This window comes from Harpia harpyja, chromosome 9, assembly GCF_026419915.1.
Source record: "Harpia harpyja isolate bHarHar1 chromosome 9, bHarHar1 primary haplotype, whole genome shotgun sequence".
NCBI classification, from domain to species: Eukaryota; Metazoa; Chordata; class Aves; order Accipitriformes; family Accipitridae; genus Harpia; species Harpia harpyja.
The window spans coordinates 27,270,683-27,295,246 of NC_068948.1; the positions used below are offsets into that span (position 1 = coordinate 27,270,683).

Genomic DNA, 24,564 nt, shown 5'->3' on the forward strand with positions numbered 1-24,564 from the left:
CTGGTGGTACCCTCCTGGCCCGCATATGGGGATGCATTTTGGGGCAGCCAGTCCCTCAGGCTGCTGTCTTAGCGCCCGCTTGCTGATGGAGCGAGCCAAAGCTTGCAGTGCAGTGTTGCCAGGCTCTGAGCAAGGCTTTTGACTCGTTGCCTGGATTTAGCGGCGCTCAGTGGGAAAGGATCCAGCTTCCCCTCTCTCTACCAATGCGTTCCCTCTGTGAAAGTTGTTTTTGTGCCCTTTGCACCCCAGCCAGCTTCTACCTTTGTTTCCTTAGAGGTAAGGGATGAACCAAGCCATTAGCAGAGCTGGAGGGAGCAGCCCAGCTCTGATGTTTGGGCAGAGCCAGGGTGAGGGGGAGGGAAATCCTCGGGGAGCAGGAGCCAGAGGAAAGCGCATCCACCACACCTTCGAGCTCCTCTGCTCTCTCCTTGAGCCACAGCCCGAGCACACAGGAACCCCAACCCCCTTCAGAAAAGCCCTTTTGGGAGCAGGTGGCTGGAAAACACCTCGCTGCTCATGTAAAGCAAGGCAGCTGCGCAGGAGCCAGGGATTCTCAAGAGGCAGCAATTAGTGCACGTGGTTTTGCAAAGCGCCCAGGAGCTCCCAGCTCTGGAGACACTACCCCAGCCTCAGCATCCCCCCGCACAAGGGGATGCTTCCCCCTCACCAGGGTCTCCCCAAAGCGCGCAGATGGACCCCAAGACACTTCCTGAGGATGCACGGGATTGCTCAGCACCGTTGGTGGAAGAACCACACTCAGCACAATCCTCACAGTGCAAGGCTTTCCTATGGCAAGGCGTAACCGCAGCAGAAACGCCTCCAACATTGCTCCACAGCTGGACCCTGACCCCAGCGGCAAAAAGAAGAGCGCTCCCAAGACCAGCAAAACAGATGGGTCTGAAGCATTTATAGATGTACGTATATATCATATATTTGTGTGTGTAACTATACATAGATAGCTGCATACTTACACACCCGCACAGGTAAATATTTATAGATACTGACCTCTTCAGATTAAAGTCCAAGGCACTTTTTACAGTGAACAGGTTAAAGCCATAGTTTAAAACACGCCTGTTTCTGGGTACAGCTTGGGTTTATGGCAAGGCTGTGGAGACAGGCCAGTCCCCACTCCCTTCCCTCCGGCCAAGTGATCGGACCAGAAGGAGGGATGTAAGCCCAGGGCCAGATCCTGACCACAGAAACACGCAAGCAGCTCCTGCTGGGAAGTGCATTGGCAGGTCAGGGCATGCTGAGACCTCAGTGGGAGGAAGAACGCTTTGGGCAGAAGAAGGAGCAGAGCTGGGCGCATGTCTTTCAGCACCCACAGCACTGCAGGTCCTGGCCAAGACCACCCACCGGGCAGGTAGTGCCAGAGCCCTGTCCAGTGCCCCATGGAGCTCTGAGGTGGCTCATCCCACAGGGAAATAATTAATCCCATGGAGCAGCTTTTCCTCTCCCCTGCAAAAGCCCCTCTCTGCTGCCCTGAGCCCTCTCAGTGCCTTTCAGGAGCAAGCTCAGAGCTGGAAGAGAAGCTGGGACCAGTGCAGAGCCTTGAAGCAGCATCCTCCCCTTCTCAAACTGCTGAGGAATCACCTTCCCCACCAGCAAACCTACCCGGTGGCCCTTGCACAGGGGCTCTGAGCCAGCTGGGAGCTGCTGGGCAGGAGAAGCCCGAGGGAGAGCGGTGCAGAGGGCCAAAGCACCCTAGAAATCCCCAGGTACCCCCAGACCCAGCTGGCAGCAGGGGACGCTCAGCCTTGCCCTCCCCGGGGGGAACCAGCCCCTCTCCTCTGGCAGAGCTATAAACCCCCAAGCTGGTCCCAGCCATGTCCCAACAAGGGGCAGCAGCCTCCAACAACCACCCCACAAGTGGGGCCAAATGTGTAGGGCAGGAACAGCCCCAACCAGACAATCCCAGGCAGCCACCATCTGCCAGCTGGTTTCTGAGGGGGGATTTCAGGTCTAGAGGACCAGCAAGGAGCTGCCAGAGCTCATGGCAGCTCACTGCTGACCCTTTGGGGTTTAACTGGCCTGGGAGGGTCAGGCCAGCACAGCTGTGACAGTAATAACAGTGATACCAATGACAGCACGGCAGTGACTGCGACTCTCATGGGGAAGAGCCAGCTTTGGGGCTTTTAGGGTTTCTCTGGACAAAAGCAGCAGGAATTGGTCCCATAGGCGCTGCTCGTTCCTGGATGTGGTCATGTTCCATGTGGGAAGACTGGCCAGGAAGGAGCATCAGGGCTGCAAAAGAACATTTTAAGACTTATTTGCCCACAGATCTTGATCCAATGGGGATCAGGTCCAGCAGCTCAGGGGCTGGAGGTAAGGAAGAGAATGCTCTCTGAGGCTTGAGGAGTACATCAGCTGGAAGGCTGAGATGGAGCAGTCCCTGCAACCTCATCATGTTTCTCTTTCATGCTCAGGACTTTGTCCTCCTACACCATTGCAGCCTCAGGTTGGAGGGAGCAAAAGCCGCAGCTCCCCAGGGCAGGGCGTGAAGCCAGAACTGGACACCTCTCAGGCACAGCGGCTGCATTCCCTCGGAGCAATTCACCCCGGGAGAGCAGGATCACTCCCGGGAGCGCAGACCTTGCCTGCAACAGTGCAGGTCACCGGGGAAGGGCTGCCCTTACCCCCATCCCAGAAATTAGGTGTTGACCTGAGAAGAAAAAGTGAGCATGCTATTTCTGCCTGCCTCCTTCTAAGCAAACGCCACACAGCCCGGCTCCACGTCTAGGGCGCTAAAGCAGGCAGGAACAGTCCTGCCTGCTTGCCGGCCGGTCACCAGGCTAAAGGCAGAGCAGCGTGTTTCAGCAGCCAGTATGGTGCAGACCAGCACCATCACCCTTTCCTAGGCACAAGTCATTCCCTAGTTCAAAGCCTGCGTGGATCCTGCCCGTGCTGAGACAAAACATGCTGAAAGTCTGGCTGGAGAAGGGGAGCATTGTGCTCCGCACTACTTCTTCCACAAGAGCCTGCATCCTGCGGGAAAGGGGGAATTTTGGCTCTTGCACAGCTCATGCGTAGGGAGCTGAGTCCCTCCTTCAGCTGAAGGAGATGACCTGGAGGGGGAATGGCTTTCCAGAAACTGCTGAGACCCCAGGAGAAAAGGGGGGGGCAGATCTTTGCCTAGGGAGAAGCAAAGCTCTGGCGCCATCAGCCTATGTGGATCTGGACCTGCTAAAGGCCAGCTTCCAGGTAATGGGAACGAATACCTGGGGGGTAAAGGATAAGGAGCGTGGGGAGCCTTTCTGGCTGGGGTCCTCTGCCCCTCCTCTGCCACCCTGGCCTCCATCCTCACCGGGAGCAGCGGCTGTACTCAGAAACAGACATTTTTGGCAGCAGGCTGGCGTTGCTGCCTGCTGACAACCAGGTTGGGTACAAAACCATAATTGAAAGTTACAATAACCTTTATAATATAGCAATATATTTCATAGTTAAAATAAACTATTATGCTTTCCCCTATTGTTAAAAAAGAAGCGAGCAGTACAGAGGCAAGATGCAAGCCCAGGTCAAAGCTCCTTAAGTCTGGACAGAAACGCCTGTGAGTTTGCAGAGAGGATGTGGTATTTTTCTGGCATTTCTAGGACGTTTCCTTGCAGGTAGCGCAGGGAGGAGGTTCGTGGAGCAAAAAAACCGAGGCTGTGCCAAAAATGAGACTGGCTGTGGCTAGGTGGGTCCTGGAGGGGCTTCAGGGTTCAGCCCTGTTGGCGCATGGGGTCGGATGCTTCCCAGCTGCGGAAGGTCAGCATCTCTTTGGGATTATAACTCTGCGTCGCAGTTTTTTTCTTGTGCTTTTCCTCCACCTTGGTCACTGGTCCTAGCTCTTCTCTCTGCTTGTCCTCATGCCCTTGGGGCCACAGGCTCCAAAATGACATTCTCAGGGTGTGTAGACAGCACTGGCTGGGGAGCATTTACCGGAGCTCTGTAATGGAGACCTGCCAGCCGCTGCCAGGAAGGGAAGCTCCAGCTTGAGCTACCACGCTCCACTGGGTGTGAGCTGGGGGCTGCCACCTGCACCGAGGCCGCTCAACTGCTGGTGACCAAGAGCCACTTGCAGGGAGCAGGGCAGCAGCTCCAGGTGGGCACCCTGGTCCCAGAGACCCCCAGCACTGGGGGATGCCATGGGCTGGACTGTGCTGGGGTGCTGGGGGCTCCCCCCCATGCCTGCCCTCACCATGGCCTCAGGGCAGCTCCCCAGTCCCAGCAGCGGGGCTGGGGCAGGGGGTTAGTTTCGGTGCTGGCCTTGGTGGGGTCTGGTGAGCCTGGTGCTCAGGGCTACTGGCAACAGTGTTGAAGTACTGGCAGGGGTGAGGGTGCAATACAGGGGTACAGGGGGTGGGGTGCAGGGAGCAGGGTGTGGGATGAGGGCACAGGGGTGTGCAGGATGCAGGGTACAAGGTACAGACCCAGGGCTGCAAGGTCTCAGGCAGAGGCCTCATTTGGGTTGCAGGGGTGAGGCTGGGGGATGCAGGGTATGGGGTGCGAGGTGCAGAGATCATACTGCCCCAGCCCAGCTCCTGTCAGCCCTGGTGAAATCCCACTGAAGCAGTGGGTCTGCCCCAAGACAAGGATCTCTTGCACCAGTTGCAATCCTGAAGTGCTCACCACTGGCCCTTCACTCCCCTTCAGCGCCTCCGGTCCCAGCAAGCTGACAGGTCTTGACAGCAACCCAGTCTTGTCTGACTTGGTTTGATTTCCCAGACTTGATCATTAGCCCGTAAGGAGGTTCCCACTGGTGACAGAGATTCTCGAGCAGCAATACTTCCTCTGGCTCTCTGACACCTTCGGATACATCTTTGCACCTCACCCCATACACAGCCCTGTTACACACAGCAGTTTGTTCGTGCCTGAACCCTGGGAGAGGTGCAGAAGCTTTTTCTCTGCTGGCTGCCTGCAGGCCAGTGAAGACGCTGCATTTCAGGCTCATTCTCAGAATTTGCAACCTTTTCTCCATTGCCACACTGGAAACCTCCTTACAGAGGTGGGCAGAAGCTTCTGCCGGGGAGGTAGGGCTGAGGGTCACCTGTAGGCACATGGGGAGCAGCAGCAGGACTAAGAATAGACCTTGGGGGGACTGCCAAGGTAGCAATGCTCTCCCAGCCATCCTGCCCACCCTGCAATTATACTAATGACAAGAGCTTGGAAGAGGGGAAGAGCAGCTCATTCCCAGAAGCCGAGTATCTCCTGCCGGCCGAGGATCAGAAAAGGCTGGCAGCAATCGCCGTGCGCCTCCTCTCCTCCCTGAATGTGATGGAAACGACCATGTCTTGCTACCCTGCTACCAACGGGCTCAACACAACCACCTCTGCAGCTCCAGGAGCTCATTTTGCAGTACTCCCGCTGTTGCCTTGCAGCCTTCCTCCTCTTCTTCCTCCTCCTGCCGCTGGCTGGGGCCAGCAGGGGGGAGAGCTCTTCACTAACTACTGCTTGTTTTCTGTGTAACTTTAATTGTAGGGCACAAAGAATAAGCCACCTACCACTGGCGGCAAGTGGAGATTTGCACAGAAATTCCTCAGCATCGGGCTGATACGTCCCTGCCTATGTGCGCACAAAATCCAGCGTTATTTATGGAAGGGAAAGAGTTACACAGGAGAAGATTACAGGCTGAGTATACCTGGAGTAACACAGTAACTTTGATTACAATTACTGACACTGCTGGGTGAGGTGTAATTAATATCACGGAGTAATTACATGGTTACTTCATCTGTTTAAAAATATATAAATAGCCTCTGCTGAGTTTTCATTGAAAGCAGCAAACACCAGCCCCAAAGCCAGAGCCCAGCAGCAGCAGGCAAGGCTCCGTGCAAGGACCCAGCAGAACCCGAACACAACCCCAGGGCAGAACTGGGGAGGAAAAAGGGGGAAATGGTGAAAGCAGAACAGAAAATGGCTGGTTCCAGAAGTAGCCAGGTGATGCCAAGGGTACCTCAGGAAGCTGACCGCCGGCAAAAAAAAGTAAAGCATGATGGGCTGCGCTTCAGCAGGCACAGGCAGCGGCTAATGCCGAGCATGGGCGCTGTTGCTGAGATGGCACCGGATGGTGCCACTGATCCCCACCAAACCCAGCAGAAGCAGCATGAAGGCAATGGGCTTTGTTTTAAACAGATGAAGTGCCTGCCCCCACTACTGTATCACTTGCCAGCAAGCCCCTGCTTGACCCTGGTGGATTCGGCACTGCTGGCTGCGCTTGAGCACGGACATTCCTGGTGCGAGCAGAGGTGGTTGTAGCTGATGAGGTTTTTCATCCGGCAGTTCTGAGGCCGCTGCCAAGAGCCCACTGACTTCCCAAAATGCTGGGGGGGCTCCTGGGTGGGTGGTGACATGAGCACCTGGAGACCCCCCCCAGCGTCCGGGCTGGCCAGCCAGCCCTGTCATTGGCCATCACCACATCAGCTGGGGGCAGCCCTGCCCAGCCCCACATCCTTTAGGCACTGCTTTCCCAGCTCTGGCACACGTCTCCAGGCAGAATGTGACACCGAGGACCAGCAAGAAGTGTCCCTTGTTATGCCCAGGCAGAAAACACTCACAGCACTGGAGAACCCCCCGGGCAGGTTACGGCCAGACACTGTCACCCGCCCTGCAATGTTGCAGGGGGTTCATGTGGGTCCTGGTAAGGAGATGGGATGGAGCGTGGGCAGCGTAGGTCAGAGCCTGTGCAAGAAACCACCACATTGGCATCTGCCTGGCAGGGCTTTGCGATGGTGAGAGGGGCAGGGGGCGAGGGGAGCGCCCTGGCCCCCGGCGGGATCCACACAGGGGAGGAAAACTCTCCCTCTGGTGTCTCCGTTGCTTCAGTGCTTCTGACTTGTTGTTTTGTTTTCAAATATGAAGACCTGAGATTGAGCGTGGGTTTTCCGTCCGCCACCGGACGCCGCGGTGCGGGCTTGCCCGAGGCGTTGTCTCCCGTCCCCTTCCTTCACCACGTGTAGAGGCACCTGAACGGGGATGCGATTCCCGATACCAAAGTGTTGGCAAAGCTCCGAGCATCGCTCGGCACTGCCGGTCCCTCCGGCTCCGGCGGAAGGGTCCTGCGGCAGTTTGAGGACCAGAAGAAAGTCCATGGAGACTTCAGGACCTGCGTGGAAATGCTTCCCCTGTCCGTGGGGGGGCTGAGGGGCTGCATTTTAGCAGCTGCTTGAGCTTGTGTAAGGGGTGGGGAAGGAGGTGGAGCTGACCCCGATGGGGCTCTCAGAGAGAGGAGTTTGGGGGGGGCCCACCGGCACGCCAACCCCCCGCGCCTCCAGGACGGCGGCGAGCAGGCGCTGCTGCTGCTGGCGCAGCATGTCAGCCATCAGCAGGGGCAGGGAGTTGAAGCTGGCACTGAGTTGCTCCAGCTTGGACTCCAGGCTGCTGATCTGCTTCTCCAGGTCCTCGCTGCGGTCGTTGAGCTCGGTGATGAGGTCATACATGACGTTCTGCATCTGGGGAGGGGACAGAGGGGACAGTGGAGGTGTTAGTGCCACTGCCACTGGCAGGGTCGAGCCCTATAACCCCTTTCTGCAAGCAAAGCCCTGAGAGCCGCCCCATCTCAGCCCACTCTAGGAGCTCACAGGGCACTGTGACCACAGCTTGGCTCGACCTGGGACATTAAAATGAGGAAACCCAGCCTCTGTGCAGGCAGACGGGAAAGGGGCAGCCAGCCCCGTGCTGCCAAGCAAGGGTACCCCCAGCTGGGGCTGCAAAAAGGGGGTGCAGGGAGCAAAGACCTTTCCTGGAAGCAGGGTGACCCCCCCCCCCGCCCCCAGACCCTGGCTTGTGTCTGTGTTTCTCCTCCTGCCTTGCAAGGGCAGCCATCCCACAGCAGCTATTCCCAGCTGACATTTACGAAGCCGGAGCATTTTGCAGACAGCCAGGTCCGCTTTAGTTTTTCCAAGTGAAAAGAAACACTTGGGCAGCCTGGCCGAGCCAAGAGGTCACTGCAGGGACTTGCCTTTGAGAGGTCGACCAGGGTGTTGGCTTGGTCGCTCAGCTTCCTCTGCTCCATCTTCACGCTCCGCAACCTGGGGAGAAGGAAAGAGCAATGCGGCTACATCCCCTCCTCAAGTGCAAACTGCAGCTGGAGACCTGCCTGCTTCCCAGGCAATGGGAAATTGTCCCCACACCCCTGCCAGCAGCTGGACCACAATTCACCTGGGGCTGGGGCTCAGCATCCCCCCAGCCCCCCCACCCAGCACGCAGCCCCTTACTGGTGAATGGCTTGTAGGAACTTCCTCTGATGCTTCCTGACTTTAGCGTGGTCGATCTTCTTCAGCAGCTTGGTGTGCTTATAAATGAGCCACGTTTCCCGCAGGACGTTGGCTGCCGCATTCTTAATCTGCAAGAGGAGAACTGGCTGCAGGTCACTGGCCCTGGCTGCACTGGCATATGGGATTTCATGGAGACACCGGTCTGGCTCTGCTGTGAGCCACTGGTTCGTGAGCCGGTGCTGCAAGAGCCCTTGACTCGCCCCAGCTGCAGCGAGGCACTCAGCTCTGCTCCCACATGGTCTCCTGCACCTTTGCAAGGGATCACAGGCAGCTTGAACAGGAGCAAGGGCAGGCAGAGCTGCCCACACCAAGCAGGGGATCTTGGCCCCCAGTGCGCCCACATCCCCATCCTACCCTACACCAATGCTCCGCCACCAGGCTCCTTGCCCGTGCATGAAGCTGTACCCGAAGCCTTGAGAAAAAGAAAAAAATCCCAAAGTTTTTCTCAATTCCTGCATCCATCTGCTGCTCTTGGCAGGTCCTGGCTGGGCTGCCAGCATGAGGACACAGCTTCTGCAGGCTCCCCCAGCTAAACTGCAGCTCTGCTGCTCACTCCAAGATGAATTGGCCGCCATCTGCCTGGCACAGAGCCCACAGATCCATATCCATGGCTGGGGGAGCAGGGCCAACAGGCTGTTTGCTTTCCTGGCCTGGCCATGCCAAGGCCTTTGACTATCCCCGGGGCGGCAGGGCTCCTGCCGGCGTGTGGCTTTGCCTGGGGCTCTGCTCTCTGGGGCGAAGTGGAGTGCCCTGGCCATGTCCCGGCACTGGGAGGTCACCCTTCCAAGGGCTGCAACGACGCTTGCTTTGCCACCATCCCCTATATAAAATATCACTCCTGCCACAGGCAAGCAGAGCCCATTACATCATGCGGCGCTGTCGGGTTGCCGATGCTTTGCCATGACGAGGCTGCTGAGACCAGAGACCTCCTGCAGCCCCCACATGCTGCCAGAGATGTGATGCCAGACCCTGGCACAACCAGCAACCCCATGGATGCCCAGCCATGGCCACAGCCTCCGGGTCCCTCCTCAGGAATGGAAACCACAGGAGCCTCACGGCATGGCTCTCATATGTGGCAGGCGAGGCACTGAATCTCCAAAATACGGTTGTCTTCCTGACACTGAGCTAAGTAAGATCATGCTCCGCAAGAGGAGGGAGTCTGTATCCTCCCAGGGGGAAAAAAAAAACCCCAGGCTTTTCATCTCAGGCGTGCGGCCAAGCATCCTATATCGCCTAAATCCCCCATACAGAGCTGGTGCTGTTTGCTTTCACTGTAACCCTTGTGCCTGTGCTGCATCTGAGGCAGTCAGACACCTTCCTCCACCGTGGTACCTGTGGGACCCGCACCCAGGGGTGCTGACACCTTCCTCCCACCATCATACCCATCCACAGGTCCCTCCACACAGCACAGCCTCCCAGTCCTGCTGCCCCCCCCCCGCAGCACCTTACCCGCTTTGTCAGCTGCGTGTCCATCATGAAGTTGTGGACATGCTTCTCAGCTTTGGTGAGCTCCAGCTTCCTGGCCACCACAGCCACCACCAGTGCCGTGCAGCCAGCACCCTGTGCAGGGACATAAGTCACAGAAACGGTTTATCACCCTCTAGCACCCTCATGCAACAGCAGCACTCCCACCCTCACCATTGCAAACCCCTAATTAAGTAAAGCTCCATGGCCTCCCACCCACATTACCCTAACAAGGAGACATCACAAAGCCTGGGTGTCCTTGAGCAGCTGACAATGTGCCAGATAATTAACAGAAGAGGCTGGAGGTGATTTATGAGGTCAGTGGTGATCAGCAGTGAGCTCTCATCTCCCTGGTGCCTGTTAGAAATGGCCAGGCTAAGTCTGCTTACCAGTGCCACCGCGGGCCAGGGACCTGCCCTGTGCTGGTGTCCTGCGGGATGGGGAACCCCTCTGCTCTCAAGAGGGGTCCAGGATGGGAGAGCGGTGGGGAAGCACCGGGCAACCTGGGGGAGAGTGGGGAAGGGGCCCCCCAAATGGCCACATCTCCCAACAGCGACAGCTGGAAGGTCGCTTATCCCAGCGATTAGGGCCGGATCCATGCCATAGCCATCATCTCTGGCACGTATTTGTCTTCAGAAAGCAAAGGTGCCAAGCCTCTGCTCCCTGCGGTGCTCCTGCACTCTGCCTGCCGCTGCCCATACCAGATGAGCTGCTTCCCCCCTCCCGGCACTCTGGCAGAGGCCCATGATCCTGGCAAATGCTCCTTAATTTATTAAAGAGTCATTAATTAACATCATGCTCTGAGCTGAATCCTTTAGCATCCCCGAAGGTCCTGCTGTGTGCTCTCGGCTCCCACCACTTCTCTCTTCCCTGTGGGGCGGCCAACCCCAGTCCTGTGGCTCCGGCAGCCCAGCGGAGCCCCCAGCCCCAGCGGTCGTGGGGGTCCCCAGCCCCGGCAGGGTGGGGGCTGTGCTGCCAGATGGGCGCCGGGAGAGGGGCACGCTCTGCTGGATGGTGTCTCAGTTCAAAGTAACCACTGGCTGGGCGCGAGCCCTGGGAGCCCGTGGCACTGGGACCCCCTTGGCCAAGCCATTGGCCACTCTCCTGCGCCGTGCTGCTGGGAAACGCCACTTTCCCCCCCCAGTAGGGATTTTCTCCCTTGCTTGGCTCCTATCAGCAGCATCAGCCTCACTGATGCCCAACCTCATACGAGACAGGTCAAAGACTTGCAGTTAATATAAAATTAATACCCGCCAGCAGAGCCACCTCAGCCAACAGCTCTTGCGGGGCACAGAGTGGCAGAGCTGAGCCCAGCCGGTGCTGGGCACCAGCTTGGGCTGCCCCAGGTGGGAAAGGGGGGGGAACAGCTCCACTCCCAGGGCCTGGAGCCAAAGAGCTGGGGTGCTGGGTGCTGGGTGCTGGGGTAGATCCGCAGAGGAGCTGTGACCACAGGGCCCCCGGCCGCTCCTTTGGCCGCCCTGGCTGGAAAGCCCTGGAAGCCGGGACATCTCATGGGTGCCTTGGAGCAGTATGCCAGAGGATGGTGACCTTTTAACCATAAGGAAATGAAGCCACGGCAGAGCAGTGATGCTGGCGGGAGCGCGGGGGAGTGGAGGGCTCCCAGCTGGTCCCGGCTCTCAACGGGAGCCAGCAGCATTTGGGATCGCTCTGGGCAATGGAAGCCAGGTGGCGTGAATGGGGACAGCCAAGGGATGCTCAGCGGCCCCTCTGCTCCCTGGGGACATCCCCGACCCCACCGTGGTCCGGCTCCCCACTCCCTCGCCGAACGCGTGTCCAAATCCACCCCGAATTCACCAGTGGGGACTGCGGGGCAGGGGACCAGCTGGCATCCCACATTGTGCCCCGCAGGACTGCAGCACCCACCAGGCACGCAGCCAGCCTGCACCCTCACCTCCTTAACCAAACTGCCATGTCCTGCTAATTACTGTGCTTACAGTAATTGCAATTACAGCTCTATCAGCGTCCAGGCTGCAAGACCTTGGAGCTGAAGCCATTATGCCTCATGCACGGACAAGCCAGCTGGGAAGAGGGTCCCCATAAAATCCGGTGGCCCTGCTGCCGCAACAGGGACAGGCAGAGCCTGAGGGACAGGTGACCAGCTCAGCACGGCCCTTACCATGATGCCGGTGAGCAGGCAGACACCCTTCCCACAGTAGGTGTGCGGGACCATGTCACCATAGCCGATGGAGAGGAAGGTGATGGAGATGAGCCACATGGCACCCAGGAAGTTGCTGGTTACGTCCTGCTGGTCGTGGTACCTGCCAAGGACACAGGGGCATCAGTGTCATGGCAGGGGACAGGGACAGCTGCGGGGAGCAACAGGGGCACCTGGGCACGGGGAATAGGGATTAATAACGTGGCAGGCTGCCCAATAGCAGCAGTGGTTGCACAATTTCTGCCACCAGAAAACCCACATGGACAAAATCAGAGCAAAAACTCAACGGAAAGGGCTTCTGTTTTCGGTCAGACCTGTCACCACATCCCGGTCCTGCCGCCTGCGTCCCCAGTGCCACGTGGTGGTGAGAGCCAGCTGATGGGAGAAACAGCTGCAGCTCTGCAAAGCCCCCGACCGCGCTAGCTCGCCGCCAGCGTCCTCCGCATCCCCTTGCTGCTGCAGCTTGGGCTGAGCCCATTCCCCCTGCGTTGCCTCAGGGGACAGTGCTGTCAGCAGCCCCAGCAGAACCACCAGGGACGGATCCTGCCAAGCCTCCAGCATGCACTTGGCTCTCGGACGGCGCAAGGGGAATGGCTCATATGCTCGAGACAAAGCACACATGGAGCAGCCACAGCTTTGGGGATACTGCAGACTTTCCATGGCCATGTCCCTGCTGAGCGGTCAGTGACCGCCCTGGCCAGCCCAGCATCCGGCTGCGGCTCTTCCAGCAAACATGCAACCAGGGGCCTCGGCTGCCTCCGGCTCCCCAGGGCCAGCACGAGCCCAGCTGAGCAGCGTGGGGATGCTTCCCAGGGGATGCAGGGGCTGGCCCAGCCCACAGTGGGACAGCCCCAAGCCCCAGGGTGGGCAGGGGCAGGCAGCACCTTTGCCCCACCACGGGCAGGATGGTCACCCTCTTGCCTGCATGCATCCCTCTCCCTGGCAGGCTTCTCCCTGCCTCCTCACGAAATCATTAGAGGGAAACCAGATGGAGCTTTTGGCAATGCCCCCTGGTTCATCCCAGCTCCTCGCTCCTGGAGCGGTTGGGTTTTCTCCTCTTCCGAAATGTTTTCCCCCCCCAAGCAACTGGAGACTCGAAAGATCCTGGTGCACGAGAAAGTGCCCTCAGCCATGGCAAGGGCCACTGCCGCACTCTGGGCAGGGCTGGCCAGGGGAGCCAGAGCCCACCACCACAGCTACAGCAAGGGCTCCCCGAAATCCAGCACCAGCAGTGGCACGCACCCTCCATCCCAGCCAGCGTGTTCCCCTGGGAAAGGCGCAGCCCAGCCCAGCCCACAGGATGTGAGCTCTCGAGCCACGGGGATGACCCTGGGAGCATCATGCTGGGCAAGGGGGTTACGGCACAGACAGACAGACAGACAGACGTTTTTCTCTGCCAAGAACCACTTTGAGCAGAAGGAGCTGATAAACAGGAGGAGCTGGCACATGCCACAGCCAGTGCAGGCAGGAAGAGGGGCCACCCGGTCACACCGAAGGCTGCCACAATCTGTTAGACCCCAGCGCCAGTTTCCATTGCCCCCTCGTCCGCCTGCCCCCCACTAAGGGCACAGCCACTCCCCACCGGCGGGGCTGCCACGAGCATCACCCTGGTCCTGCCTCATGCCACCACCGAGCGGAGCATCACCACACCAGGATGCTGCGGCAGCACCGGCTCAGTTGACCTGACCCCATCGGTTTGGGCAGCACTGCCAGGGAGCTCCGGGCTGGCTGCACCCTCACCCCGGGGAGCAGGACTGGCTGCACGTGCATGCACACGTGCAAGCACACGTGCATGCCGTCGGCGGGCAAGGCCGGCAGCACTGCCGGCACCGCAGGCAGCTCTGCGCAGCGGCCGGGCGAGCGGGCGAGGTTGCTAAGCAACTCGCTGCCTTTGGAGAGCTGCGGCCCCCCCCGGCATGCACGGGAGGATGCCCAGCAGCGATGCTGAGCCCGCGGGCACTGGAGCAGCCCACAGTGCTGAGGGGACGTGCCATGACCATGCCACCCCAGGCCGGGGACTGTGTCTTGGAGCGGCACAGCCATTTCCGAGCTGCGCAGCCCCAGCGGGTGCTGACTGGGATGGTCCTGCAAGCCACAGCAAACTGGTTTCCAGTGCCGGTGCAGCAACCTGCCATCACTGGGGACACAGGGACATGGCTTGTGTGGCCCTTGCAGGACCTATGCAGCACCCAGGGCCGGTGCATGCCCCGGGGACGGTACATCCCTCAGGGATGGAGCATGTCCCAGGGGTTGTGCATCCCCCCAGGTCCTGCATCCCCTCAGGTCCTGCAACCCCCCAGGTCAGTGCATCCCCAGCCCGGCCGGGTGCCCGCGCGGGTTTGTGTCTGCCACTCTGTAGACAGACAGAGGTAGCGGCAGCTCATGGCAGCTGTGGTGCTGGTGATCTGCAGCGCCTCGTCTGCGTCATTTCTATCTTTTTTTTTTGTCGCTAATGGTTCTTTATTTACATTGCGTTTTCCAGCCTAAGCCCCCCAGGTGCAGAATCAACCCCCTGTGCATCCCCTGGGAGCCTGTCTGCCCGCTCCCTGTTTAGGAGGCAGAAATAAAAATCTCCCAAACACAATTAAGTAGCACACGACTATCCAGCACATCCTGAGAGCATCATTAAGGGAGGCAGGAAGGCAAATACAGCCTGTAAAAGCTTGTAAAATCTCAGCGTGCTACTCCACTCCGCTGCCACGGTACTTAAAGCTGCTCTAATGCCCCTTCACGGGGTGACCAGCACGATGGGTCCCACCCAGGGGAAGAGGAGGGGTGGCCTTCCTCCCACCTTGCAAGCACCCAGAAGCAAGCTTGGGTGTCCCAGGGGACCCAGAGGTGCTGGCTGGTGTGATCCCTCGCAACTCAGTTCCAAGGAAGGCACAAAGCTGCTGCAACAACTTAAAGGGATTTCACTTCACTAATCCTCAGACACCAAGTCGTAATGCATGCGTTGTTTTGGGTACTTTCCTGCAGACCAGCCCGGGCTCCGAGAGGCCTCCGGGGCAATTAGCCATGCTTTGATGGCAGTACGGCATCGAGCTCAGCCTCTTCGGGACAGGGATGGCCCTGTGCTGGGACAGGACACAGGACACCCTGCGGGGCACCTGCCCTCCCTGCCCTGGGATGGATGGGTGCCACCAGCACTTTGCACCATGGCCAGGGAGAAACCCCTCTGGTACAGTGCTGGAGTGGGTTGGGGGTCCTCCACCACAGCCCCCTCGTTCCTCTCAGGGGACAAAGGGGTGCTGGCACATCCTCGAGAGATGGAAGCACAACAGTACCCACCGGAGCCAGTCACCACAGCAACCCCCGCGTGCCGAGCATGCCGATGCCAGCGTGATGCCATCCGGCAGTGGGTTTGTCACTGTGGTGTTGTCATGGCAGTCGCTCGCAGCGGTGCCAGAGCCCGAGCCAGGCACTACCACTAGCCAGCCTTGCAGCACCTCTGGCCTCTCCCCGCACAGCCTCCGCCAGCTCCCACCACTCCCCGCGTCCCCCACCTGCCCTCCTGGGGGTCCTGTGCCAGCTGGCACTGCACACTGTTCCCTTGCGCAGGGACCCTGCCTGTCCCCAGGCACTGTGCTGCGAGGACAGGGCTGTCCCTGCCTCTGCCTCCTGCCCGGGATGGGGGCTCGTTGGTGGGAACCTGCAGCTGCTGAGCCCCCGGATCTCTGCATCCCTCCCACAGGGTGCTGGGACATCGCAGCTCCACTGAGCACCCCGAACCGCCATGCATCCCAAACCTCCCCCTCCCCACAGCCCCAATCCCTCTCACCTCTCACACACCCGGACCGTCCATGCAGCAATGATCCAGAGGGAAATGCTGAAGACCAGCAGCACTGTCCCGGGGCAGATGGTCATGAGAGTCTTCATGACAAAGCGGGTGTTGAAGTTGATCTTGTTGAGCGCCCCGATGCTGCGCGAGGAGGCATCAGTGAAGAGCTTGCTGTGCAGCAGCATCACCCGAGCGATCAGGTAGAGGCGCAGGAACATGGGGATGGACAGGATGATGTCCACGTCCGCCTCTGCCCGAGAAGGTGTGTAGGAGAAAGCCAGGCGGGCTGTCCAGAAAAATTTGTACTCCCCGGGGATGGGGTGTATGGCACAAACCAGCATCTCCAGGCTGATGTAGAGGATGCGCTCGTACGTCATCGCTATCCGCCAGTCGTCAGCTCCATTGTCGATCACAAAGAGCTACCAGGACACAAAACCACAGAGTTACCAGTGGCCCTGGCCAACCCTGCCCCACCAGCATCCCACCATGGGCAGTGGCGGGGCATGGACACCAGAGCCCCGTGGAGCTGGGGATGGCTTCAGCCAGGAGGGCTGGGGAAGGCAGAGGAAGGAAAAGGTGGGAATGAGCCTTTGCCATCCGCTCCGCTGCTCTGCCTGCTTGTTCAGAGGACGGTTATGGCACTGGGGACACCCCAGAAAGCTTTAATTTGCCCGGCCTCAAGCACACACCCAGGTGCAGCAAGGAGACAGCTCGCTCCGACCCACTCCTGCACACCAGCTGGCAGAAGCCCACCTCCCAGCACAGCCTCGTCGCCCAGGGCACAGAGTTGGGTGAGCCATCATGCCGCAGAGCACCGGCACAAGCCACCCCAGCCTCTTTGCTCCTGCCAGCACTGCACCAGTGTCAATGACAGCCACCACGCCCCAGGTGCCAGGGCAACTTTTGGGGAGGGAACACCACAGCCAGCACACCCAGCCGCTGGCAGCGATGGGATCCGGTTGTCATGGCAACCGCCAGTTCATCCTGGGTACCAGCTCCTCTCCCACTGCCGTCGATGGAGTGGGGGTCTCTGCAGGAGCTGGGGGGGATAGCAGCTTGGGCTGGCCCCTTCGGGACACCGCCAGACCCCCTGGGGGTCACCCACCCCATCCTGCCTTGGCGGGTCTGTCCCAAGGCTGCCATCAGCTTGTCCCTGGTGCAACAGGGACACTGGTGTCACCTACAGCAGCGGGGACGTGCTCGGGGCCTCTCCGCAAGCAATGCTTGGCAAAGACGCCGCTAGGAAGGGATCCAAGGGGGATGTGGCAGCCAGCGCTACCGTCACCAGCATGTCCTCGACCCTGCAAAGCGCAGAATGACACTGGCTCATCCCGGGGGTGTCAGGAGCTCTCGTGGCCACTCCAGCCCGGGCGGTGGGTGGGAGCACAGCCCCGGCTGGCTCTTCGCCCGGGAACAACCCTCCCACCCCGCTGGAGGCCCCAGTGCACCTGCGCCAGCCGCCTTGCTGGCACGGCACGGCACACAGGGCTCTCCCCGGGGACGACAAGAGCCGCCGGGACTGACTCACGGAGCTGCTGTCCCCGGCCACCTCCCTTTCTGTTTGGAAAGCTCTGCTCCTTTTAGCTGCTTTGTTTGAGAAATTGTTTATAAAAATGCTCCAAGCTGTCAAGGGAGATCCTCAGGCATTTAGCAAGCTGACAGCCCATTCCTTCCTGGAAAAGGGTGTTAAAAATAAACAAATTAGCAAGAGGAAAAAGGCAGGGAGCCTTTTGACTGCGTGTGGGGTGTTTGCAATGGGCCAGGTAAGGGAAGGGAAGGAACAAGGGGGATTTGGGCAGGTTCCCCCTGCGCCAGACCCATTCAGCCCTGCACCTGCGGTGCATCGCTGCAGGTTTCCATGGAAACCCCGGCGTGGTCCAGCGGTACCCGACGGGGCACCCCCAGCACAAGCTCCGGCAGGGGAAGGAGCAAGAATGTTGGCCATCGCAGCTCCAGACAAGCGAAGCACAAGGAAAGCTGCCGAGAAGCCACGCGGGGAAAAAAGCTTCACCAAACTAAATGCACAAAGAGCCCTGAGCATGCCGAGGGCAGGGATGAGGGGGGCTGTGCCCCCCCAAAACCTCCCAGCTGGAGCCAGCAGCCTCACCAGCACCGCACTCCATCATGCGCCGTGGCGATAAATGTGGCGCTGGCAGGGGACAGCATGCTCTGTACGACGCCAGGGCACCAGACCCTGCTCCAGGGTGCAGACCAGAGTCATCTCCAGGGTGCCAAGCCCGGTGCCACCAGGGGCGGGTCAACCTCTGCCCATGGGTGCAGGGAAGGCGAGGACCTGGCAGCGCTGCTGGCAGCTCTCTGCACACACAGCCTAATGAAGACCAAGTGACACACGCAATGAGCAGCAGCTCGTGGCCTTGCAGCAGAAAGCAGAGCCGGGAAGCTGGGGTGGGGGGCGCAGCTGGAGGATCTTGTTCACCTGCAGCCCTGGCTGGCAGGCAATGGGCACAGGGGCACCCCGGGGACCTGTGCCATCCCAGCCCATCGGGTGACAGTGGGTGTAGGCAGCCAGGGAGGGGACAGGCAGGACCCCAGTAGCTGGACTCAGGACCCCAGGAGCTGGACCCAGGACCCCAGGCACAGCGATACCCCAGCCCTGGAGAAACTGAGGCACAGGAAGAGCTGCAGATGTCCAGAAGGATTGAGCAGTTAATGCAGTTAAGACTGAGGGAAGAGGCCGAAGCCACTGTCAAGTCTTTCCTGAAGGCCAGGGAGGTCTGGCAGTGCTGCAGCGGGGTAAGTGCAGCCCTCCCTTAGGCAAAAGGGACAAGAAGCTGAGGATTTACAGCTCTGTCAGCCCCACTTCCAACCCCGGCCGGATTATCAGCAATCCCTTTATAAGCACCTAAAAGATAATAGGGCGATCAGCAGCCAGCACGGCTTTGTCTGGAGCAAATCAAGTCAAACCGATCTCATTCCCTTCCTTGCCAGTGTAACCGGCCCAGCAGAGCAGCTGGAGCCACACAGCTGGACCGTGACAAGGTTTGGCGCCCGCACCGGCACGACACGCATGCTCGGGGACCAGGACCCCGCGGGGGGGACAGCAGCAGGGATTTTGGCTCTGGAGTGGCGGGAAGCCCCACGCCACTCGGGTGGATGCTGTGTTTGCACAACCCACTCCCAAGAACAACAAGCGGAGGAAGCCGGTGAGTGTCGGGGCATGGCCCACCCAGTTGACCCCAGCTGCCACCACCCCAGGGTAAATATTATTCTAGCAAAAAACAGAACTCTCAAATATTTGCTTTGAGCAACCCACCGTTGGGCTTGGTCCCCGTGCCGGCAGGCTGAGCCAGAGAGGGGGGCTCCCGGGAAGGTCCCTTGCAGGCAAGGAGGCAGGCAGGGAGCAGGGTGCCTGCCTCCAGCCCCCCGGCCAGCAAAGCTGCCCCAGCCCCCAGCCTCGAGCCGGATGAGGTGGGATCTTTCGTGCACCAAAACACCAGAAATGCAGGGTCAGGGAACTTCAGCGTCCCTTCCCAGGATGCTCCTTCTCCTGCCTGGGGATTCATTCCTCCTGTCCCCAAAATGCGCCGGCATCGTGCCGAAGCCAGATTCCATGGGGAAGCGCAGCCTTCCTGGAGCAAACTGGGAGCCCTGTCATTTCCCAGCAAAGCCAGGGAGGGCTGGGAGGAAGAGAGTGGGCAGCCCTGATTAGGAAAGGATTTCACAGCTTTCCTTGGCACCTCAGTTGGTCCGAGCCCTTCCTGGCTGCAGCCTCCTCCCTGCAGGCATGCTGCACTCGGGCAGACCCCTCAGTGCCCAGCCTCACTGCCCCCCAAGACCCCAGCAAGGAGGGAGGAGGCTCCATGCAGGCTGTGAGCTCAGGTACTCCATCCCTCTGGGTTGGGTGGCAAATCCCGCAGCCCGCCCTGGCCACCCACCCTGGCAGTCCATTGCTTGGCACCAGTGACACCAGGACCTACCTGCACCTCCCGTGTGTGGTAGGCAATGATGAGACCCAGCAGGATGACTGTGGAGAGGCTGATAAGGCATTTCAGGGCCAGGGAGAACATGGAGTCCTGCAAGGCGAGAACAGGACGGGCATTAGGGGGACACGGCCGTGGGACCCTGCTGGCGCTGGCCACCACGCTGGGCTCCACACCCCCAGGGAGATGCTGCCCCCCCGCCAGCACTTCAGCCGCCCCAGCTCCCACCCCACATGGCTCGGCACGATAGCGAGGGCACCACCAGCACCACCGGCACCGCAGGCAAGAGCAGCCCTTTCTCCAAAACGTTTTTTTTTAATCCGATTCTGCCAAGTGTAATTACCAGCCTTCCCTTGCCGGCACATGCGACACCAGTGCCCTGGCTGCATCCAGCATGAGCCCAATATTATGGTAGCCTAATGGATGGTCTAATTAGATCCTCCTGCTAATTAGCTCTATGTAAATTAAAGCAGCCCCTGATTCACTGGTGGCTGAAGCGGCTGCTCCCCAGGACCCCACCAGGAAGAGCAGGATTCACTGTCCCCTCCCACGGGCTGCCCTCTGGACCCCATTTCGGTCGCCAACAAGCTCATGCTGCCGCCAGCCACGATCTGGCCCCACTGGTGCCAAGGCACCCGCCAACCACTGGCAGCCCCTCACCAAGGTGTTATCTCCAAACCAACCTGCTCTGCCACCACACCCATCCCGCACCTCCACCCCATCCGTCCCCAGCATGCCGAGACCTGGCACACTCAAGGCACTCTGAGACCTGGCATGCTCATGACACACTGAGACCTGGCACACTTGTGGCACACTGAGTCCCAGCACACTCATGGCATGCTGAGACCCAGCATGCTCATTGCACACTGATACCTGGCATGCTTATGGCACACCTCACCCATCCTTTGCTCCCTAGCGTGCCGGGCTGCCTTCAGCCTCGCTCCTCTCCCTCTCCCCATGTTCTCCATCCCCACAGGAGGGTATTTAAACACAGAGAAGGGACTATTTGCCATGGAGGCAGTGGCGCATTGTTAACAACTTGGCTCCGGCCACACAATTGTGTGGATATAATGGCTGGTGCTGAGAGAAGTGCCAGGGACCAAACAACGGCTATTAATAAGCGAACTCTGGGGCAGGGCTCGTGCCAAGGCTGCTCCGGCCAGACCCTTCCTGGGGGCACTAATCCTGCCTGCCCAACGCACAGGGACCCCATGGGCCTGGTGGGTCCCCAGGAAGCCCAGCCACCACAACCTGCCTCTGCACCTCCTGGGGACCCACCGGCCCTCCCAGCAAGCGTTATTGGCAAAGGCTGCTGCACATCCACCGCATTTACCAATGCCTCCTGCCAGCGCTGGGTCTGGAGGGACCCAGCAGGAAGAGCCGCTGCTGGATCCCACGCTCACGGCAAACAACTGGGGGGGCTTGGCCAAACTGTGGCAATGCCTCAGCACCCCCAGCATGCATCCTCCCTGCACCATGCAGGTGGCAGGATGCTTCACCCCGGTGGTGCCGCACAGGCTGCTCATGGCTCTGGGAAGCAGCAGTGCCATCCTGGAGGCAGGAGAGGCCCCATCCTGCCCACACTCAAGGGACAGGCAGAGAGCAGGCAAAACCCGGCCACTGCATCCTCGCTTTCCGGCTCAGCCCCGGCACTCTCCAGCCTGGGGAGCATGCAGCGGCACGGCTGCCAGCCGTGGGGCAGAGCTGGAGCCGGGCCAGGGCCGGCAGCACCGACATCCCCATCCTCACAACAGCTGCCGGCCCCGGCCCCAGACGCTCCTTCAGTCACGGCCACGTCCTTGCCGGCAAGCTCCGGTTTCCCACCAGGGGCTGCCAGGGGGGATTTATAAACTGTCGCCCACTGCTGTGGCTCCGGCCAAGGCCCTGGGGCGGCCAGGAGCCAGGGGACCCCCCCGCACCCTGCGGCTGTCGGCAGGAGCATGGCGACGAGCGGCAGGCGCCGGGGCAGGGGTCGGGCCAGCGGGTGGCTGCATGGCAGCAGCGCTGACTCACAGGGTCTTCCCCGGCTGACACAGCAGCTTGGCGTGCCGGGGCCAGCAAGTGTGGCAGCAGCGCTGCCGGCAGCCCGGCAAGGGCTGCCGGTCCCCACTGGTGCCAGGCATGAGGGCCCAGGGAGCCTGGCGAGGGCAGCTGCGGCTCAACAGGTAGCAGGCGCAGGGGGGGGGACAGCAGTTCGGCCTTGCTCCTACCAAAGGGGAGTGGGAACTGCCAGGAAGAGGCTCCGGCAGTGAAGCGAAGCAAAGCGTCCTTCTGCCTTGGTGGGGGAGCCAGGGATGCGAGCTTGGCACAGAGGCATCCCTCTGCCTCGGCCGGAGCAGAGGGAACCGCTGCCCGCAGCCCCCACGATCCCACGATGCTGGCAGCTGCAGGCAGCCAGGGCTCAGGAGCCCCCCACTGCCGGCCTGGCACCTCCGTGGGGAGGCAGCGGGGTCCCCCATGCCCATGGGACCCCCAGCCATGTCCCTCCCTCCCTCCCTGCCTCCACCTGCTCCAGCTCCATCGCCTCCTCTGCCTACACCACCCTCCCTACTGCCCGTGCCAGATAATGGCAGGAAGCGGCGAGCAGCCCCTTCTCAACCTGCTCCTTCCCCTCCGCCGGCAGCACCACGGCAGGGGGACCCCCACCGGCCGCCCCCCAGCCCCCTCAGCAATGCCGTCCTGCTGACGCCCATGGGTGCCACGCATGCCCTGCCGGCGCGGGTGCCGATGCCTTCCCCTCTCTGGATAGGTATAAATAACATGACAGATGTCTATACAAAGAGTTATTCATATCGCTGCCAACCAGCGCAGCCCGGGAGCAGGAGCTGGAAGGGGCGTGGGGGGGAGAATTATAAATAAAAGACACTGTCCTGCAAAAAAAAAGAAAAAAAAATGGAAGAAATGGGGGGGGGGGGGGCTGCGCCGCACCACTGAGGGCACAGCGCCTCGAGGAGCGCCCCGCTGGGCTGGCGATGGGCACCACAGACCCCAGTGGGTCAGTCCCCCATGCTGCTGGCACATGGGACGGCTCCACCAGGACCCGGCGCAGCGCCCGCCCCGACACATGCCGGCCGGCATGTGGCCCCTGCCCGGCGCTCGCCCTGTCCAACACCTGTGGCCACAGCGTCCCCGTAAGGCCCGGGGGCCACCCCGCTGGTTCCCCAGCCAGCCCGTATGGCCCCGGCCCACACCAGATGGGCCAGAGGGCTCCATGTTTATCCCACGGGACACCGTATGGGGCAAAGGGCTCCGCGCTCATGTCACCGGGCACTGTCCAGCGCCGAGGGCCCTGCACCCATCCCCCCGGACCCATCGGTACCTTGGAGTAGAGCCCCCAGGAGAGCTCGGTCTCGATGACCATGACGACGATGCCGAACATGCCGAAGATGAGCGCGTAGTCGCTGAGGCGCTTCCGCTTCTCGAAGAGCGCCCGGCGATGCCCCAGCCGGTAGCCGATGTTCTGCGCCTTGCGCTTGGGCCCCTTGGCAAAGGCGGCGGGGGCCGGGCGGGCAGTCGGGCGGTCGGGGCGGCAGGCAGCGGGCGCATGGTTGTCTTCGCGCGAGACGACGATCTCAGGGGGTCCGCCGGCCCCGAAGAGCTGCAAAGGTTGCGCCTCCGGTTCGGCCTCGATGAGGTTCCTGCGGGATGCACTGAGCCGGCTGAGGGGCTTCATCACCCCCCCACTGTACTTGCAGGAGCTCATGGCGATCTCAGTGAAGGGGTTGCTGTCCCGCCGGTGGACCAATGGGCTGGGCTGCCGGTGTTTACCGCTACCCGGTCCGGAGCCCGCCGGGTGGTCGCCGAGGTTGAGCTGGCTGCCGTGGCGGGAGGAAGGGTGGAGGGCGGCGGGGGCGGCGGGAGGAGGAGGAGGGGCCCGTAACGACCCGGGCGAGGAGTGCAACAGGCTGTGCTGGAGCGGCGGCAGCGCGGCGGGAGGCGGCGGCGGCGGTGGTGGCGGTGGTGGCGGTGACCGTTCGTCCCCCGGTAAGGGGCAGGGACACCGACTGTCCTCCTCCAGGTCCCCCACGCCCGAATCGTGGAGATGCCCCGATGTCTCCATAACGGTGGGACCGGCACCGCTTTATCGGGCACCGGTTCCGCTTTACCGGGCACCGGCCCCGCGAGCTGGATCATGAATGGGCGCCGCGCGCTCGCCCGCTGCCGCGCGCTCGCCGCCGCCGCCGCCGCCGCCGCCGCCGCCGCCGCCGCCGCCGCCGCCCCCGCCGCCGCCCCCGCCGCCGCCGCTGGCCCGGCCCCGCCGCGCCATTGGCCGCGCCGGGGCTCCCCGCAGGCTGACATCATCCCCGCCCGCTCCCCGCTTCGTGTATTCCCCCCCTACACACACACACACACACCCCCCCCCCCGCCCCGCGCCCCCGGTTCCTGCGTCTCTGCGGGGTCGTTCGGGACTTGTAGTCCACCGGGGTGCACCGGCGCCGGTGCACCCCGGTGGACTACAGGTCCCGAACGACCCCACACTGGTATCACCCACCCATCCTCCCCGGGGGACCCCCTCGACGGCACAGAGAGGGGGCTGCAGGTCCCCGGTGGGCAGCGAGCCACCCTATGGGGGACCCTGGGCACCCCCTATAGCGCCCCCCCCGCCTCCCCTTATATAAAACCCCATAATCCCCTTATGGAGGCTGGAGATTACAGGCAGCAGTTGGAGGGGGTGCTCCCATGCTGGGAATGGGTCACCCCGTCTGTGTGTCCGTGTGTCCGTCCCCCCACCCCCACCCCAGGGATGTCCCCAAGGGGGATCAGGGTGATGCCGGGCTCCCTACCGCAGTGATGTGGTGTGGGGGATAGGACCCTAGTGCCCCTCCCCAAGCCTGCAGCCGCCCCCTCGCAGCCCCCCAGGACCCCCCCCCCGGCCGTGCCCAGCTGCTGCGGGAGAGGAGCAGGTATTAGGGCAGGAGCCGTCTGCTTGGGAAGCAGATAATCCGTGGGGAA

At 61.1% G+C, this 24,564-nt stretch overlaps 1 protein-coding gene across 1 annotated transcript; it reads right to left on the minus strand.

Annotated features, from left to right (window-relative positions):
• Positions 1 to 905: 905 nt before the first annotated feature.
• On the minus strand, positions 906 to 23,806 carry KCNN3 (potassium calcium-activated channel subfamily N member 3). The gene is made up of 8 exons (XM_052797313.1): positions 22,931 to 23,806; positions 19,609 to 19,704; positions 15,671 to 16,089; positions 11,854 to 11,995; positions 9,702 to 9,812; positions 8,193 to 8,320; positions 7,937 to 8,006; positions 906 to 7,427 (listed from the first exon to the last, which is right to left on the minus strand). The coding sequence occupies exons 1-8, from the start codon at positions 23,669 to 23,671 to the stop codon at positions 7,131 to 7,133; spliced, it is 2,004 nt and encodes a 667-aa protein (XP_052653273.1). The 5' UTR covers positions 23,672 to 23,806; the 3' UTR covers positions 906 to 7,130.
• Positions 23,807 to 24,564: the final 758 nt, after the last annotated feature.

Excerpts from the sequence above, each read along its gene's own strand:
- KCNN3 (XM_052797313.1), bottom strand. The coding sequence starts at position 23,671 with ATGGAGACATCGGGGCATCTCCACGATTCGGGCGTGGGGGACCTGGAG. Across the intron at positions 11,996-15,670 it reads ACGGTCCGGGTGTGTGAGAG|GTACCACGACCAGCAGGACG; the intron begins GTGAGAGGGATT and ends TGTCCTTGGCAG. Across the intron at positions 7,428-7,936 it reads CCCTGGTCGACCTCTCAAAG|ATGCAGAACGTCATGTATGA; the intron begins GCAAGTCCCTGC and ends TCCCCTCCCCAG.